This window comes from Lissotriton vulgaris, chromosome 5 (assembly GCF_964263255.1).
Source record: "Lissotriton vulgaris chromosome 5, aLisVul1.2, whole genome shotgun sequence".
NCBI lineage: Eukaryota > Metazoa > Chordata > Amphibia > Caudata > Salamandridae > Lissotriton > Lissotriton vulgaris.
The window spans coordinates 1,515,397,540-1,515,415,483 of NC_141693.1; the positions used below are offsets into that span (position 1 = coordinate 1,515,397,540).

Consider the following 17,944-nt stretch of genomic DNA (forward strand, 5'->3'; position numbering starts at 1 on the left):
AGCAGAGATGATGGAAGAGAAGTAGGGATGATGAAAGTAGTAGGGACGATGGATGGGCAGTAGGGATGATGGATGAGAAGTAGGGATGGGAAGCAGAGATGAGTGATGAGATGTAGAAGAAGTAGGGATGATGGATGAGAAGAAGAAATGATGAATGAGAAGTGAAAATGACTTATGAGAAGTAGAGTTGATGGATGAGAAGTAGAGATGAAGGATGAAAAGTAGGGATCAAAAGTAGGGATGATGGATGGGAAATAGGTATGAGAAGTAAGGATGATGTGTGAGAAGTAGGGATTATACATGAGAAGTAGGGATGAGAAGTAAGAATGATGAATGAGAAGTAGGTCCGAGAACTAGGGTTGATGGGTGAGAAGTAGGAATGATGATTGAGAAGTAGGGATGAGAAGCAGAGATTATAGAAAAGAAGTATGGATGATGGAAGACATGAGGAATGATGCATGGGAAGCAGGGATGAGAAATAGGGATGATGGATGAGAAGGAGGGATGATGGATGAGAAGAAGAAATGATGAATGAGAAGTGAAAATTACGTATGAGAAGTAGAGTTGATGGATGAGAAGTAGAGATGAAGGATGAGAAGTCGGGATCAAAAGTAGGGATGATGGATGCGAAATAGGGATGAGAAGTAAGGATGATGGGTGGGAAGGAGGGATTATGGATGAGAAGTAGGGATGAGAAGTAAAAATGATGAATGAGAAGTAGGTACGAGAACTAGGGATGATGAATGAGAAGAGAAAATGACATATGAGAAGTAGAGTTGATGGACGATAAGTAGAGATGATGGATGAGAAGTAGGCATCAAACGTAGGGATGATGGATAGGAAATAGGGATGAGAAGTAAGGATGCTGGGTGGGAAGTAGGGATTATGGATGAGAAGTAGGGATGAAAAGTAAGAATGATGAATGAGAAGTAGGTACAAGAACTAGGGATGGTGAATGAGAAGTAGGAATGATCATTGAGAAGTAGGGATTTGAAGCAGAGATGATGGAAGAGAAGTAGGGATGATGGAAGGGAAGTCAGGATGATGGAAGACATGAGGGATGATGCATGGGAAGCAGGGATGAGAAATAGGGATGATGGACGAGAAATAGGGAGGAGAAGCAGGGATGATGGATGGGAAGTGGAAATGTTGGCTGTGCAGTAGGGATGAGAAATAGGGACGATGAATGAGAAATAGGGATGATAGTTAAGAAGTATGGATGAGAAGCAAGGATGATAGAAGAGAAGTAGGGACAATGGATGAGAAGTAGGAATGAGAAGTAGGGAAGATAATTACGATGATAGATGAGAGGTTGCGGATAAGAAGTAGGGATGATGGATTACAGGTAGAGATGTGAAGCAGGGATGAGAAGTAAGAATGATGGAGGAGAAGAGGGAATCATGTATTTGATGGCAAAACATGGAGCCTTACATGTATGCCTGCCATTATAACTACACACAGGGTTATTGAATGCACTTTGCTAGGTTTGAATGTGCTTTGTTTGGTGTTCTCGTCCAAGCCTCTATATTATTAATTTACTGATACATTGTGTGATACCCATCCTTGACACTTCTTGATTCATGTTGTTCAACTTTTAGTGCACCCCCCCCTGTTAGTGACCCCCATGATCTCTAGCAATACTCACTTCATTTGTTTGACAATCGTGCTTTTGCCTGATTCACCAGCTCCTGGAAGACACAGAGGAGAAAACAGAAAGCGAGATTTGAGAATTGGAACACTGTGATAATCAGATTAATACCAGCATGAATTGCTTGTGTTATCATGTGTTTACCCATGACCTCTGGACCCCCTCCCTGTTTTTCATACTTCCGGGGTACACTCCCTCAAGAATGGCTTTCGAAGCACAGACCTCAGGCTAGAAACGTGCAGCCGCGGCCCATGCAAGTAAAAGCGGTGGGGCAGTGGGGTTGGATTTCGTCAAACGACGACGACCAAAAAATGAAGTATTTATTTAATTTTCCCTCATGGTCGTTTGTTGAAAACCCCCCAACCACGCCCCACCGCTCTGACCTTCATGGGCCACGGCTGGAAACGCAGCATGATTAAATGAGGACTCCACCTTTTCCGAAGTCCTCCTGACTGCAGCCTCAAAGCCCCAGTCTCTGCTTCACAGTGTAGGCCTTCATTAAGGGTGCCATGCGAAACCGCGACATCCATGCAGGATTTTGCAAGCGTGTCGCAAGTACGAATAGGTCAGATTTTTCTCAACCTTCGGAATTGTTTAGAGGTAAATATCGCAGACCAAACTAATGAATATTTATAGGTTAATAAGGCCGGGTAAATACCATGACGTAGATTTTGGAATGGTGTGCGCCCAAATCTGCATGTTTTTCCTATCACAATTGAGAAAGTTTGTAATAGGTACCACTTTTCTTATCCAATATAGCCTTATAGCCCGCCTTAGCGGGCTATACCGGCTATTAAAGGCCCACTGAATCGTTAAAGGCCCCGAGCCCAAGGCGAGGGACTTTAACGAAACAGCGGGACTTTCATAGCCGTATAGCCCTGCTACGAAGGGCTATAAGGCTATTAGAACATTCTGCCACTAGAGGACAGAATGTTCTAACAAATTAAACAAAGGGTTCTCGAAGTTCGAGGGGATATAAATCCCCTCGAACTTTGAGAAGCCTTTGTAGAACATTGGAATGTTGCTCTGCGGGCCTTTACCGGCCTGTAGAAGTAGGGAGCACTCCATTGTCTGCAATGGAGCTCCCAACATTCCAATGTTCTAATAAATTCTAAACAATAGGGAGTCGGTATTTAACTGGCTAAAAATTTGGCATCTGTAGTCTGAGTTGCTCGCTATTCCCATTGGAAGGACATTGTGATGGGGTGCAAACTGTCGAGCCATGGACCTCCCTCTGCCAGACCACCCACCCAGATATGCAAACCTCATGTTTCTGACTTACATAGAGTTTAAAGAAAGCTGAAAACCAATTTTATATTTACCACATTAAATAATAAATTATTAACACTATCAATGGCCCCAATAATTTCAATATTAATTGGAACATCAAGGAGGTGTGTGGCAACGAACAACTAGGCTAGAATATTTCAAATTAAGAGTGCATCATATTCAGCCCCGCAGAGGGCTGTGAGCAGGTAAGGATTCAACCTATAATGAATGTTGCTAGGTTAGTTGCCCATGTAGGTAATCACAAACGAAGCGACGGTGATCAGGGTCTTCCTGAAGGACACACAGGGGAGGATGATGGGCTTTAGATAGTGAGTCGTACATCAGCTATACTGGATGAGAAAGCCCCGCCCATATCTTGTGGCATGCTTTGTCATATGCTTCCTCACCCCACTGAAAGGTACCCACTAATAAAGGAAATACCTTGGATTTTCCTTGAGGTATTTTTAGCCATTTCTCAATCGATCCCTCCTTTATCCAGTATCTTTTAAAAAGAGCTATCTGATACTATGGTTGAGTCCGCCCTGGTAGTACCATCTTAAAAGGTTGGGGTGAGGATACCTAAAGTGGGTCATCCCCCCCTGGGTGTTCTGGGGAAGATCCTGATCATCATCACTTCAAGCACCTTGCACTTATCTCTGAGGGTAAGCAATGGTTGGGCCTCTGTCTCTCTCTGTGTAATAGACTTAGTTGCTCGCACTACCCAGCCGGTGTCCAGATAAGTTGTCAGCTGCCTTCTTCCACTTACCCTGATTAGGAAACCCTAAGTGAGGGCGATGCTGGTACTTTTGCCTTCCAAATATTCATTACTGGCAAAATGACAAGCTGGTACCTGCATCTTCTTAGTTGTGATAAGATAATGTTGCAGCTAAGCAAAAGATCTGAGAGTGGTTGGTGATCTCATCAAAAAGGTCTTAGCCGCTGGTCACTGTCTCCCACTATCTTGTGCAAGCGCAGTTTGGATGGGCAGACTTCACCCGCTGACATGGTGTCTGCCGTGAGTGGTAGTGCGCAGATACCCTTCAAAGTATGCTAATGTTGAAGCCTCAGGATCTACTGGGCAGTCAGGTAAAGGGATCTCTACTGGCACACTAGTCCCGTACCCTTGCAACATCCCCATTGCAATAGCCCTGGGGATATTGGCAGATTCGTGGTGTTGCCTGTTGGTGTTCTTGTCTGGGCAAAACTTGAATGCAAATCTTTTCCTTTGCATTGACTTTTATAACTTGATTTTTTTAAATAAAAGCCTGTTCTCCCAGCTGCCCTTCCAGGTTTGAAAGGCTGGGGCTCTTTGGGGTTCAAAGCTCTGCATCTGGTGCGCAGAAGTGCATCTTGCTCTGCCGGAGTCCTGTTCCACAGCTCTCTGCCGCAGCATCTCTTCCGATCGCAAGTCCCTATACACCTACATGTCCTTGCATTCACACTGATGGGAGCTACATTGTAACAGGGAAACACCTCAGTACACCTCAGAGGTGGGCTAGAGGCTCTATAGCAAGGACTTTCAGAATAAGGAGACCTGGACAGGAAGCAACTTTTTGTCACACGTCTACTAGAAAGGGCAAAAGGAGGCTTCGATTGGAATGGAATATTGTGATTTTCATTTCCAGATGATATGGTCCAGATTAGCAGAAGCATTTAAATATGAGATAGTGAAGTGTAAATAGAAGCTACCATAGTATTTTGTAGTTGTACTATTGAATATCGAGGCCATGAATATCGTGGTACAGCAATATCGTTCACATAAAAAATCGAAGACCAAAATATCGAAAGGTAAGAGTATATAGAGGAATTATAGATTCACTCCACATGTACGTAATTTGAAGATATACCCCTTCAAGGTATGTGGATGTGGAGCGAGGTATAGAAAATCACTAATTAATGACCTCTTTTGTTTTTGAGATTTGCCTCCTTCAACATTCTGGCTTCGATACTCAGAATGCCCACTGTATTCTGCCTATGGCATCTACGTCTTATATTCAGTTGTCCATTTATGGCTCATACATGTACTTGGCTTTTCCTGGGTACCGCCATATATACTGCAGCATTTTGACTTGCAAACCGTGCACATGACAATCAGTCTGGCTGGCATAACATTATAGCGGTCAGATCTGTGACTCTGCCGAGTCCCTGCTACTACAAACCTATCTTTCTTGGATAGAGAAGGAAGTGTGTTAAGTTTCCACCTTGCACCGTTTGTTTGGAAAGCCTCTGGAGCTCAGTCGAAGGCGAGGAGTCTGGGTGTACTGTCTGATGCAGAATAGTACTTGATCCCTCTGCTTGCCAACACAGTCCAGTACTGTTAGAAGGAGGCAAGAGCTGCCAGCTGTGCGCGATACATAGCAGCCATCATGGCCAAAGTGTTAGGATGCCCATCATAGGCTTTAGAGTCCTCCCTGTCCACACTTCCACTGTGAACTTCACGGTCACCCTTTGCTGGTAGTCCAAGAGGAAGACGCTGCATCTGATGTTTCTAGAGTCAAACCGAAGATGCTAGGACCAAATTCTTCCACATTCCTCCTCTATTGTCCCAAACATAACACACGCTCTAGCTCTGCACATGGCGAAAGCCATTTGACAAATTTTGGGACGTTTTAGGGAATCGGAGGCTCTGAGTGGATTTCCTGGAAAAAACCCAGTACCTGAACCAGCAGTGTGGTACCGGGAACTTGTTCAGAGTGTCTCAGGCTGGGCCAGAAATCCCTTGACACCCCCCTGTTCACGCAGTTACACGGCTAGTTCCGCAATGAGACATGACAAAGTCAGGACAAGATTTTATTTCAGGTTTTGCACCCGCATAGCACATTAACAGACGTGTAACACAGATTGTATTCTGCTTTTCCTGGATGAGGGGCAGGCTGTGCAAGTGCTATACCTCAGCAATTCCTCTTCTCTGGAGCATACGCAAAAGCGCTTGGCGGATGGGGATTCGAGCATGTCCCTCATTAGAAGACTAATTCTGTCTTCCTCTTCGGAGGAGGCTCTAAAAATACAAATGTAATTACCAGGATACATATACTTAAGGCTGTGGTCTATGTGCTATTTTCACAAACCACTTATTTTTTTATTCGCCTTCTTAGCACTTTTCTAGGAGTAGGCTTACCTCCTCCAGTCAGCTTTACATCTCTGTGCGAATCATCAGATCACTCCTCCTGGCTTCGTGCAACCATCTGTTTCTGTTTGTTAGACTTCACCAGAAGGAAATACGACTAAATGTGTCCCTTGTCAATGAGCAATAGGGTTTGTTTTCTCTCCTATTCTGACAGCACCTTCTTGTGGGGCTTCCAAGACTTCTTCCAAAAATAGTTGAATTGCAACATTCTGCGTCCTGGAGCACAACACTCTGTGGTGAAGTCAAGCCAGCCATATCAAGGTTCAAGAGCCCGAAAGGCCTCGATGGAAGACTTCAATGTATCATATGGAAGAGTCTTGATTTACAGGGAGAACACAACTACTGTCTGCATACGGAGTCGAGAGACAGATTACAAGTTCCGGTGCTTGTTCTCTCTGGTTTTTGGTTATGACAACTCACCTCATGGAGAATGAAAACCTGCATTGACTTGGTAGGTTCCACCAAACTCTGCAGGGCCATACCTAAAGATTACTGTGGAGTGCAGGGCTGAAGCTGCTGAGATCACCCTTATGAGGTGGCATCTCCCTCTCAGGACACCTACATGGGCCCACGCTGATCAGGATGGCCGGGATGCAGGTTTACTCAGGATGTGTTTCAATGTCATGGTCACCGAAATTCTTATATATCTTTGTACTAACTGTACTGCTCTTGAAAACCTCACAATATCCCAAAATGTTTCCTGTTGTAAATGATCCTACGGCCCTCCTGGTTTAGCACATATCTGCTTTGTGGTATCTGCTTACTCTGGGCCAAGATGACTCCTTCCTTGCCCCTTCCTTTCTCAGAGGGAATGCTTCCTGGGAAGAGCACTCGGATGCACGCTCTTCTGCCTACATCATAAACCCAAGCTTAGCATCTTAAGTGTCTGGCTCCTTAATCTGTGGCAGAGAGCACGTTAGCTTCTCAGAAGAGAATCTAATCTTCACACAAGCTGCATTAAATAAGAGTTTGAAGTCACCACCTTGCCTTATGCCCAATGTTCCATGCCTGTTTCCTCGTTAGTGTGTTCTGGAATTTAGGTTTTCGTTCTATAACTTGTGATTCCATCACTGGTCCCTACAGACATACGCGTACGGCTCGATTTCTTTTTAGAACAGGATAATCCACTGTCACTTTATAGAACTGTGAGATATTTCACTGCCCGTCAAGAAACGTCATCTGATTTGAAATTAAAATGTTTTTACATGCTTTGCTTTGTAGGCCATTTGAATCCAGGCATGCCTTCTACTTACAGTAAACTAGTGGTAGCTGTAGGGGCGCCATGGTGACATGGAAGCATCATCTCTGGCAGCTGTAGTGACGCTGTAGTGATATGGACGTATCCTGTCTTGCAAATGTTAGTGCCGCCATGGTGACAAAGAAGCATCTTCTGGCAGCTGTTAGTGGCACCATGGTGACATGACAGCATCACCTGTAGCAGCTGTAGTGACGCCGTAGTGATATTGAAGCATCCTGTCCGGCAGATGTTAGTGGCACCACGGTGAAATAGAAGCATTTTCTGACAGCTGTTAGTGGCACCATGGAGAATATCTCACGCATGGTGCACAGGCATGTACTTGTACCCTAAGCACACAACTGTGTGTGTACTTAGAATCATGACTTTTTTTACTCTGGCCTCGTCATAATCTAATGTGTGCGCCAAAGCCTATCCCTGATAAGGTGAGCTCCAGAACCTCCTCTATGACCTGGAGAGGTGCTCAAAGAATACCTTAGTAGTGGTCAGTGTACTCCTGTCCATGCGTTAGATGTATGCTTAAAGCAATAGTGGCAGCGTACTATATTTTGTGCATTTGTACTGTGAACACGCCTTTTCTCAGTGTCAAGACAGAGAGTAGTTGATAGACCCCTCTCATGTAAAGTTATGTTGATTGGGAGCATTGAAGTCAGTGGGATCTATTTTGGATGCCCCCGGTTTAGATTACACAAGATGGAGGGCGATAGGGGCAGCACCCATCAGACAGTGGGTGTGTATGGCCTGCATTCCTGTGGCTTGAGAGTGGAGACCTCGTCACTGAAGTGAGAAGGATCAAAACAGGACTGTCTTTAGAAGTTCCACGGGGGCCTTGGTAGCAAAGGACTGCTGATTGGTCCTTCCTGAGCACTTCCATTTAGTAGATTGTAGGGGTAAGGGGTAATATTACAGTTTCCATTCCTCAGGGTGAGAAGGTTTTTAGGCAGGTACTTCCATTTTGTTTGTTCCTGATTACTGTTTAATTAGGGTGATACAGCCAAGTGCTGAGATCTTACATTTCATCATGATAAACACACTGGCGAAGGGTCCTGCACCCTCTGCCTTCCGTTTAAAATCCCTTCTTTTTGTGGGTGTTCACTCAGTCGGGGTATAGACTCTTAGTTCCCCCATTGTATTACTTGTGCAAAGAAGCGAAAGAGTGTATACTCTTTTAGTAATGAGCCACACTCTTGTCCGTTTATGTATTACTTCAAATGTACTTTATTCCATTTTCCAGGGTAACAAGCTGAAGATCTGTGTGATGGAAGGGCAGCCGACACGTGTTCCCCCCCCTAGGGCTGATTGGGCTGGGGCTTTCTCAAGGCTGTATTGATCAAATAAGATAAAAGAAACTAAGAATGCGATTTTTGAATCAATGTCTTTGTTAAGTGTAAAACCATCGCCATTAAGTGAAAATGAGGACACGATATGCAATGTGAATTCTATTGGCATATGGATAATGATGTATTCGGAACAACTAAATCTGTTGTGCATGGAGGTGCCATGCATCCCACAGCGTAGTCTGTGTGGTGTCGTACGACAATGTGAACCTCTCAAAGGCCCCCAGCGAAGTCCGCAACTGTGTGAGTGCCCGACTCATGTTGCCCCGTGTCCCAATGACTGCATGAGTGGAGCATCCAGGATCACTGTTATTTATACCTCCCGCTCCACTAGGTGTGTGGTGAATGTGTGTCTATTGTCAGTTATGTAATTAGCTAATGCCTTGCAAAATGTTTCAAGGCATACTGGTTCCTCCAGCGCAGTGTGCTGCAAGCACCAGGTATTGCAAACAAAACAGGTGATGGACCGAATGTGGATCAATGTCACACATTCACCCCAGTCCAAAGATCTGGGCCCAAATCCATCGTTTTTTTGCACTCCACACCACCCTGGGTTAGACAATGGCGATATGCAAATCAGCTCTGACCCTGTGCCCCATGGGAACAGTCCAGTCCGAACTACAAAAGCCATGTCCTTCCCAGAACGGTATCAGACGTGGGTCCCAGGCACTCCACACCACTGGAGTCAAGCTAGCCGGGCTGATGAGAGGTGTTACCTCGAAACCGGTCCGGTCCTCGGATGCTTGTTTCCGTTCTGGGAAGGACATGGCTTTTGTAGTTCGGACTGGACTGTTCCCATGGGGCACAGGGTCAGAGCTGATTTGCATATCGCCATTGTCTAACCCAGGGTGGTGTGGAGTGCAAAAAAACGATGGATTTGGGCCCATATCTTCGGACTGGGTTGAATGTGTGACATTGATCCACATTCGGTCCATCACCTGTTTTGTTTGCAAGCACCAGGTAGGCACTGGCGGGGCAAGTCAAGTCAAGTCAAGTCAAAACATTTATATAGCGCACTACACACCCAGAGGGTTTCAAGGCGCTTAGGAAGGGGAGGAGGATTATTTGTCAAATATCCACGTTTTAAGCTGCTTTCTGAAAGCTAGGTGATTCTGGGTGAGGCGAAGGTAAGCGGGGAGGGAGTTCCATGTTTTGGCAGCCAGGTATGAGAAGGATCTGCCTCCCATGGTGGACTTGTTGATGCGAGGAACAGTGGCGAAGGCTTGGCTGGAAGAGCGAAGTTGGCGGGAGGGGGTGTAGAAGGACAGTCGAGAGTTGAGGCAATCTGGTCCGATGTCGTAGAGTGATTTGTGTGCGTGGGTAAGCAGTCGGAAAGTAATCCTCTTATTGACTGGTAGCCAGTGGAGGTCTTTAAGGTGACCAGAGATGTGTTCGTTGCGTGGGATGTCTAATATGAGCCGGGCTGAGGCGTTTTGGATTCGTTGTAGTTTCTTCTGGAGTTTAGCGGTGGTGCCTGCGTAGAGGGTGTTTCCGTAGTCCAGTCGGCTCGTGACTAGAGCGTGGGTGACTGTTTTCCTTGTTTCGGAGGGGATCCAGCGAAATGTTTTTCTGAGCATGCGAAGAATGTTAAAGCAGGAAGAGGATACGGCGCTGACTTGTCTGTTCATTGAGAGTGAAGAGTCCAGGATGACGCCAAGGTTCCGTGCGTGGTCTGTCGGGATGGGTGCATTTCCGAGGGCTTCCGGCCACCAGGAGTCGTCCCATGCAGAGGGGGATTTACCTAAGATGAGGACTTCTGTTTTGTCTGAGTTCAGTTTCAGACGGCTTTGTTTCATCCATTCGGCGACTTCTTTCATTCCTTCGTGTAGGTTAGTTTTGGCAGTGCTGGGGTCCCTGGTGAGAGATAGGATCAGTTGAGTGTCATCCGCGTAAGAGATGATGTTGAGGTTGTGTTGGCGGGCGATGGCCGCGAGGGGGCTCATGTATACGTTGAAGAGGGTGGGACTGAGTGAGGATCCTTGTGGTACGCCGCAGATGATTTCAGAGGCCTTGGACTTGAATGGTGGGAGACGGACTCTCTGGGTTCTTCCGGTGAGGAACGAGGTGATCCATTCCAGTGCCTTTCCTTGGATTCCGATGTTTTTGAGGCGTTGTAAAAGGGTGCTGTGGCAGACTGTGTCGAAGGCTGCAGAGAGGTCGAGGAGGATGAGGGCGACTGTGTCTCCATTGTCCAGTAGAGTTCGAATGTCGTCTGTTGCTGCGATTAGGGCGGTCTCGGTGCTGTGTTTGGCTCGGAAGCCAGATTGAGAGGGGTCGAGTGATTTGTTGGCTTCGAGGAAGGCGGCGAACTGGTTGTTGACAGCTTTCTCGATGACTTTGGCCGGGAATGGAAGAAGCGAGATGGGGCGGTAGTTTTTGAGTTCGGTGGGGTCTGCTGTTGGTTTTTTCAGAAGGGCGGTGAGTTCAGCGTGTTTCCAGTCTTCTGGGAAGGTAGCGGAATTGAAGGAGCAGTTGATGACGTCTCGGAGGTGCGGAGCTATGACGGAGTCTGCTTTGTTGAAGATGTGGTGAGGGCATGGGTCTGTGGGGGATCCAGAGTGGATGGAATTCATCAGGCGGATGGTGTCCTCAGTGGAGATTGGGTTCCAGGCGTTAAGGGTGTTGACGGGGGGAAGATGGTCAGCTGATGGTGGGGTGGCTTGGCTTCCGGGTTGGTTGTCAAAGCTGTTGTGGATGTCAGCAATTTTGTTGTGGAAAAAAGAGGCTAGGGAATCGCAGAGGGTTTGAGAGGGGGTAATGTCGTTGGAGTTGGCCGAGGGGTTGGAAAATTCCTTGACGATGTTGAAAAGTTCCTTGCTGTTGTGGGCGTTGTCGTCAAGTCGATCCTTGAATGCTGTTTTCTTGGCTTTTCGGATCAGTTGGTGGTGAGTACGGATTGCGCTTTTGAAGGCGTCCTTGTTGCTGGTGGATGGGTCTTTTTTCCAGGCCTTTTCAAGGGAGCGGCACAGTTTCTTGGACTTCTTGAGGTCATCGTTGAACCATGAGGCCTTCTTGATGCCAAGTTTGCGTTGACGTTTTTTCAGTGGTGCTAAGGTGTCGGCAGTGTTGGATAACCAAAGGGTGAGGTTGGAGGCGGCTTCGTTGGCGTTAGAAGAGAGGGCTGGGGAAGTTTGAAGGAGCGATGTGGAGATCTGTTCTGTGGTGATTTTGTTCCAGTTTCTTTGTAGAGTTGGTTGGAGGTGGGTGGTGGGTTTTGGTTTGTTGTAGGTGAAGTGAACGCAGCTGTGGTCAGTCCAGAGGAGATCCGTAGTGTGGCTGAATGAGACGTGGTTGCTGGAGGTGAAGATGGGGTCGAGAGTGTGGCCTGCGATGTGGGTGGGGGAAGTGACCAGTTGTTTAAGTCCGAGGTTGGCGAGGTTGTCCAAGAGGGTGGCGGTGTTGCGGTCGTTGATCTTTTCAAGGTGGAAGTTGAGGTCTCCCAGAAGGATGTAGTCTTTGGAGGGGAGCGCGTGTGGGGTGATGAAGTCCGTGATGTCTTCACTGAATTTTGCGCGTGGTCCTGGTGGTCTGTAGAGGAGGGTGCCTCTGAGCGTGGTCTTGGGGTCGGTGTGGATCTGGAAGTGAAGGTGTTCGGAGTTGGCGAGGTTGGCGTCAGAGCTGGTTGAGATGCGGATTGATTTCTTATGGACGATAGCGATTCCATCTCCTGTATGGTCGGTGCGGTCCTTGCGTGTGATCTTATAGTCATCCGGGATAGCGATGGCGATGTCAGGGGCTGAGGAGGCGTTCATCCATGTTTCCGTTAGGAAGGCGATGTCAGGAGAGATGGTGTCTAGTAGGTTCCAGAGGTCAATGGCGTGCCTATGGACCGAGCGGGTGTTGAGAAGGATGCATTCTAGGTGGTTGGGGTCGGCGATCTGTGTTGTGGTCGTAGCGGAGATGATGTCGGTTCCGCTAAATTTGCAGGAGAAGCAGGAGAATGGGCCATGGGTGCGTCCAGGGGCCCCATGCAGTGTGTAGTAATAGTAGATTGTGGCTGACACCCCGGTTAACTTAAGCTGTATGATAAGGTGACAAAGGATGTGGTCAAGCCGGACATATAGATCATGGGGGGGGGGTGTGGGGGGGGGGGGGGGAGAAATTAATATTCTCTAGTGACCGGGTTCAGGGTCCACCAGTGTGACAAGTGTGCAATCCATTGTGTGAGGTGTGTCTCTGCACATGCTTTGGGGGAAGTAGGGAGGGGCAGTGTGAGCGATCAAGGTTGGGGTCCATTACACAGTCAAAGTCGCCCCAATGATCCTTGACAAGCGGGACTGCTTTGTCTGCATTGACAATATCCTTGCCAGAAACTGCAACTGGGCCATTTTAGGCTCATACACGCTGCCCAGTAACACCTCCCATATGTCCAGCTTCTCTTCATGAATACATAGCCATAGCACACCTCTGGGTCCATCTCAGGCCACGTGCTTTTGAAAGCTACAGAGGGGCATAGCCAAATTAACGCCCCCCCCCACCCCCCTAGGCAAAGGCCAAATAAGTTGTGCCAATGTACTATTACCCCTCCAATACTTCTGCAGTCTCTTTCCCCAGAGTGATATGTATTTATTGCTATGGACCCCTTGTTGTCTGATATATTGGTGGACAGCGTGGCACATCCTGGCAGTGCCCATGCCCTGGGCATTCAGGATTAGAAACAATACTCTACCCATGATAATTCTCCGAGTAAGTGTGGGGGGGGGGAGGGGGTGGGGGGGAGGTGGCGGTGTGGCCAAAAAGGTGGATCTCCGATCGTGGGTTGGTGGGAGGTTGCCATGTTTAATACTGTGCATTTGTCAGGGGAGGCTCAAATGTAACAATGAAACCAATTCTTCAACTCTCACCCCCAGGGAGGCACAGCAACATATGGCTGCCCAAACAGTTAAAGTAGCCCAGCAAACTTATAGGTCCTGTGCAATTACATCAAGAGTTCCCAAAGTGGGGGGGTCCAAGCAAGATCTCTGCAGTCTGCCCAGAGCCTTCGACATCCAAGTGTGGCAGTGTCCGGGGGCTCACCTGCAGTGGAGAGTTGTCCTGCCTCTCTACCTGGGCCGCAGGGGTGGGGGGTTGAAGGGAGAAAGAGCCCCCCCAGGAAAAGTAAGAAAAGGAAGAACAAGAAGAGGGGGATGCCCCCTGTGTGGCCTACTGTATGCAGGAGTTACCAGTAAGAGAGTATGCAATTTCTAGTGTGACTCTATCACACTAGCAGCAGCTAGAGTATATCATCAGCCATCTGGGAGTGCCCTCAGGGAGAGGGATGGAGGATGCACTGTGCTGAAGGATCACTGACTCCTAGGATGAAGCTCCCATTACCCCTCAGCGGGACCAGTGGCATCTGGATCCCAAAAGTGAGCCACCACAGCAATCACTGATATCCGCTTGTATTGTGCCGTCACCAATGTGGGGGTCCTGGACACACTGGCATCACCTTGAGGTGCCTGTTCCTGGTGCCACCGGAGTCTCGGTTGGCCTGGGAAACATCTCCACTGGCATGTGGAGGAGCATCAGGAGGTTTTGTACCTCCGCGGTGGTCGCCTCCCCATTCTTCACCCTCTCAGAGAGTTGTCTTTGGTCCTTGCAGACCCAATTGTAGCACTACCCCGTCTACCGTGCCTCCCAGGTCTAGTCTGGTCCCCAAGCTGGCATTGAGGATGGCATCTATCTTTGCAGACATTGGGCCTTGTGAAGTTTGCGACAATGCTCCTATAGCAACAGAGTCCAATGCAATTTCTGTGGGTTGATTCGTAGTAGCCTCCTTACCTTGAGGGGCCTTACCCAGCTTTGTTCACACCATCCTTGTTCTCCTGCCCCAGGATCACAGCCGTCCCTCCATCTCGTAAGAGGAAGGGTAAAGATGTCCCACCTGCTAAGGGGGATAGAGGTGGAGGAACTCAATTGAGGCCCGCCATCCCCCAGCGCCGTGAATCCAGCCCAGAGGCACTGGGAGGCGTGAGCAGCCTCATGTTGTCCGGCTGTGATGACCCCACAGGCCCCCATCTAACGGGTCTGCCGACTGTGGGGCAAGTCTGCCTGCCGTACGGTCAAACGACTCAGGTGGCCGGCCAGGAACCAGCTTCTACAGGGCTCTCTCCCAGTCTACGTCTGTGCCGTGGAAGTGTGGGGGGCCACCCCAGATCCCACAATGCTTCCACTACTGCAATGGGAGAGGGGGACCCCCTCAGACACCAACATTCGGCTCCCCCTGTGCTTCGCGGGAGAGCTTATCACTGTCTACAGCATTGGCTGTCACCAGAATCCCAGCTCACTCCTCCCCACTCACCTCGCCTCCACCCCAGACTCTCAATTTACCACCGCTGGATGGGTGAGGTCTAGAGGACTTGTGGCGTCATCTGCTGCTCATGGCTCCTACCCCTTTTACAGGCCCGCAGCAAAGTGGCCCCTGCGCCCCAGCTCTGCAGCGCAGACCTCTTGGGTGCGACGCCTGGAGTCCACCCCACTGCTGCTGCCCGCCACAGGCAGTCACTGGGCTCGACGATGCCGCCAGATTTACAAGCCCCTAACTTGCATTGTCTCATGTTTTCAACATTTGTAGACGTTAGTATTTGTTTAATTAACGATAGCACATCAAGTAATATTACCCAGCATTAACACCAAAAACATCTCAGGAAGTGACGTCATGGAAGCAACATCCCAATAAATGCCATTCCCTGTGCTTGTGCTTCATACCTCCACAGCATTGGCAATCTTTATTTGGTAGGCTATCCTTTGCATTATAACAGGTAGCATAACTTGGAAACAGTGCCTTGAAGCAGCCAACTAGGGTAGGAGGAGGGTTAGTTTAAGGAAACAACAGTCAGTCTAAGCAAACATGACTTTATGGACCCAGTCTAAATAGCACAATAGGTTGTTACCTTGTGGCACCTGTCAGAGGTTGAGATTTGCAGCACAAAATGAGCTTTGGCCACCAATGATGGGCCATACATTCTTGCTACTTCCTGTTTGATCTTGAATCCTGGTACTTTTCGCATGATAAAAATAAGGTTAGTTACCCCATTGTTTGTTGGGCACCACATATTATTTTCTATCATTCATGTATAAACGTATCCGATAATTGAAATTAATGTTATGAACTTTCAATGCAGAGGCATCTACGGGATTTATATTGAAATTGTCTTGCAACTATATGATATTGAGCAGTTGTTTTCAATACATCTGTTCTTGATTCATTGCAAAAGCAACCAGTTGAAATCTACAAATTGCTGAACACAAATTGGGAGAAATAGCTGAGGCAGTAAGGAGGTTGAGGATACCTGTCCCCTTACTGCTTACATTGCACCCATCCAGCAAAACATAACATCAAATGCAGGCTGCAAAGGCTACCTTCATGCCACACTTTCATTTTCAGGTCCAGCTTGACAGCACAATGGTCTCCAAGAAGAAATTGCCAATTTCATGAAAAAGTATGAATAATGTATGGAGTTCTCTCTCCCAATCTAAACTTGTTTCTCATACTTTTCCGATTCACAAACATTCCAGAAAGAAGGCATGGAAGGTGTACTAGGTGCAGGTTTCCGGACTTACTCACAAGAAAATCATATGACTTTCTATGCTGGCTCCTATGTCTGATACACAGAGCTCTCCAAGGCAGGGAGCTCATTATAAAGGGAATAGTACACCTGTATTATTGTACTTATGTGGGGATGTTGGAAGGAACACAAGCAACCCAGAACAGGTTTTGCACTTTTTAGCATACTTTGATATGTCACCCTATGTGGGTCCCACTCACACTGTGTCACTGAAACCAAGCTATACCCAGCTGATGAACCCATAACTAGGCCCCAATCTGTTCTGGGTGTTTGTGTTCCGGTTCAGGGATGACCTAGCTTGGCAGTTCAGGCTGGGTTGTTCCCATTGGAGCAGGACCAAGACTGATTTACATATAGCTGGGTCCAAACTGAAGTGGCATGGTGTGCAAACTAACAATGGATTGAGATGTGACTAATTACTGGAGGCTGGGATTCATTCAAGCATTCCATCCATCACTTTTTTGTATACTTTGATATATCACCTTAAGTGGGATTGGTTTGCCCAGACATGGGTCCTGAGCACACGGTGTCACTGGAACCAATCTATAACCAGCTGATGAGCCAATAACTAACACAAAACTGGTCCTGGGCTGTTTGTGTTCTTGTTTAGGGAGGGCCTCGCTTGGCAGCTCGGGCTGGACTGTTTCTATTCGAGCAGGGTCAAGACTGATTAACTTACAGCTGGGTCCAAAGTGAGGTGGCATGGTGTGCATAATAACAATGGACTGGGATGTGGGCTGGGTAAGTACCAGCAGTTGAGATTAATTCAAGCATAACATCCATCGCTTTTTTGTATACATTGATCTACCTCCATAGGGCACAGTCTGCCTTCTGCCCCAAGTGCTGTTCTGTGTCCCATAGGTGAGGCCTGCTCTAAGTTTCTTGTGCAGTTCTGTTGCCATTCTGGCAAATCCTGGCAATGTCTTCATGTGACATTCTGTTTCCCTAAGGAGGACTTTACTCTCAGCATCATGCGAAGTTATGTCTCCAGTAGGGTGAGACTTTCCTGCTTTATGAGCAGTTCCGTCTCTCATATTCACTCATGTTCTTTGCTCCCATGCTTTATGTGCGGTTCTGTCTCCCATAGGGTGGACCCTGTTCTCTGCTTAAAATGCAGTCCTTCATCCATATACCTGCATATGTTCTCCTATGCAGTTCTGAGGTTCTTAGCCTTCTGTGCAGTTTTGTGTTGCATTAGGGCAAACTCTGGATTTTATTTATGTGTAAATCTGTCTGCCACAGTGAGGGTCCTGCTGTATGCATCTTGGAAATGTATGCCTCACATAAATAAGCGCTGTTCTCCACTGCATGGACATTTCCGGTTCCCAAAAGGTAGGACCTGTTTTCTGCATCATGTAAACTTATAGGTAAGCTGTGCTCTGTACTTCATGTGCAGTTCTGTCATCTTTTATCGCCTTGAGACCTCACAGTGAGATGTGCCCTATACAAGAATTTTTGACATTGACATTGACATTGTCCAGTGCCGTCTCCTATTGGACGGGCTGTGCTGTCTGACCCAAAGACTATTCTGTCTCCCAAAGGCAAATTCTGGTACCTGCATAACATGCAATTCTGCTCCACATAGTGAGGCCCTGATATCTGCTAGTGTGCAGCTCTGTCTCCAAAGGGTTGGGAACCTGCTCTCTGCATCATGTGCAGTTCTGTTTCCCATAGGGGAGCTCTCCTGTCTGCATCATGTGCAGTACTGCCTCCCTTAGGTATGCCCTGCTCTGGCATCAAGTGCAGTACTGCCTCCCTTAG

At 47.6% G+C, this 17,944-nt stretch overlaps 1 protein-coding gene across 2 annotated transcripts in view; it reads right to left on the minus strand.

The window, feature by feature from the left end:
* The window catches only part of GNAT2 (G protein subunit alpha transducin 2), a 222,106-nt gene that overhangs the window by 75,430 nt on the left and 128,732 nt on the right, over window positions 1-17,944 (minus strand). For both annotated transcript variants that reach the window (XM_086923569.1, XM_086923568.1), the window contains exon 2: window positions 1,646-1,688. In XM_086923569.1, coding sequence (XP_086779695.1) covers window positions 1,646-1,650 — 5 coding nt within the window. In that variant the 5' untranslated portion in view covers window positions 1,651-1,688. The remainder of the gene's footprint in view (window positions 1-1,645; window positions 1,689-17,944) is intronic.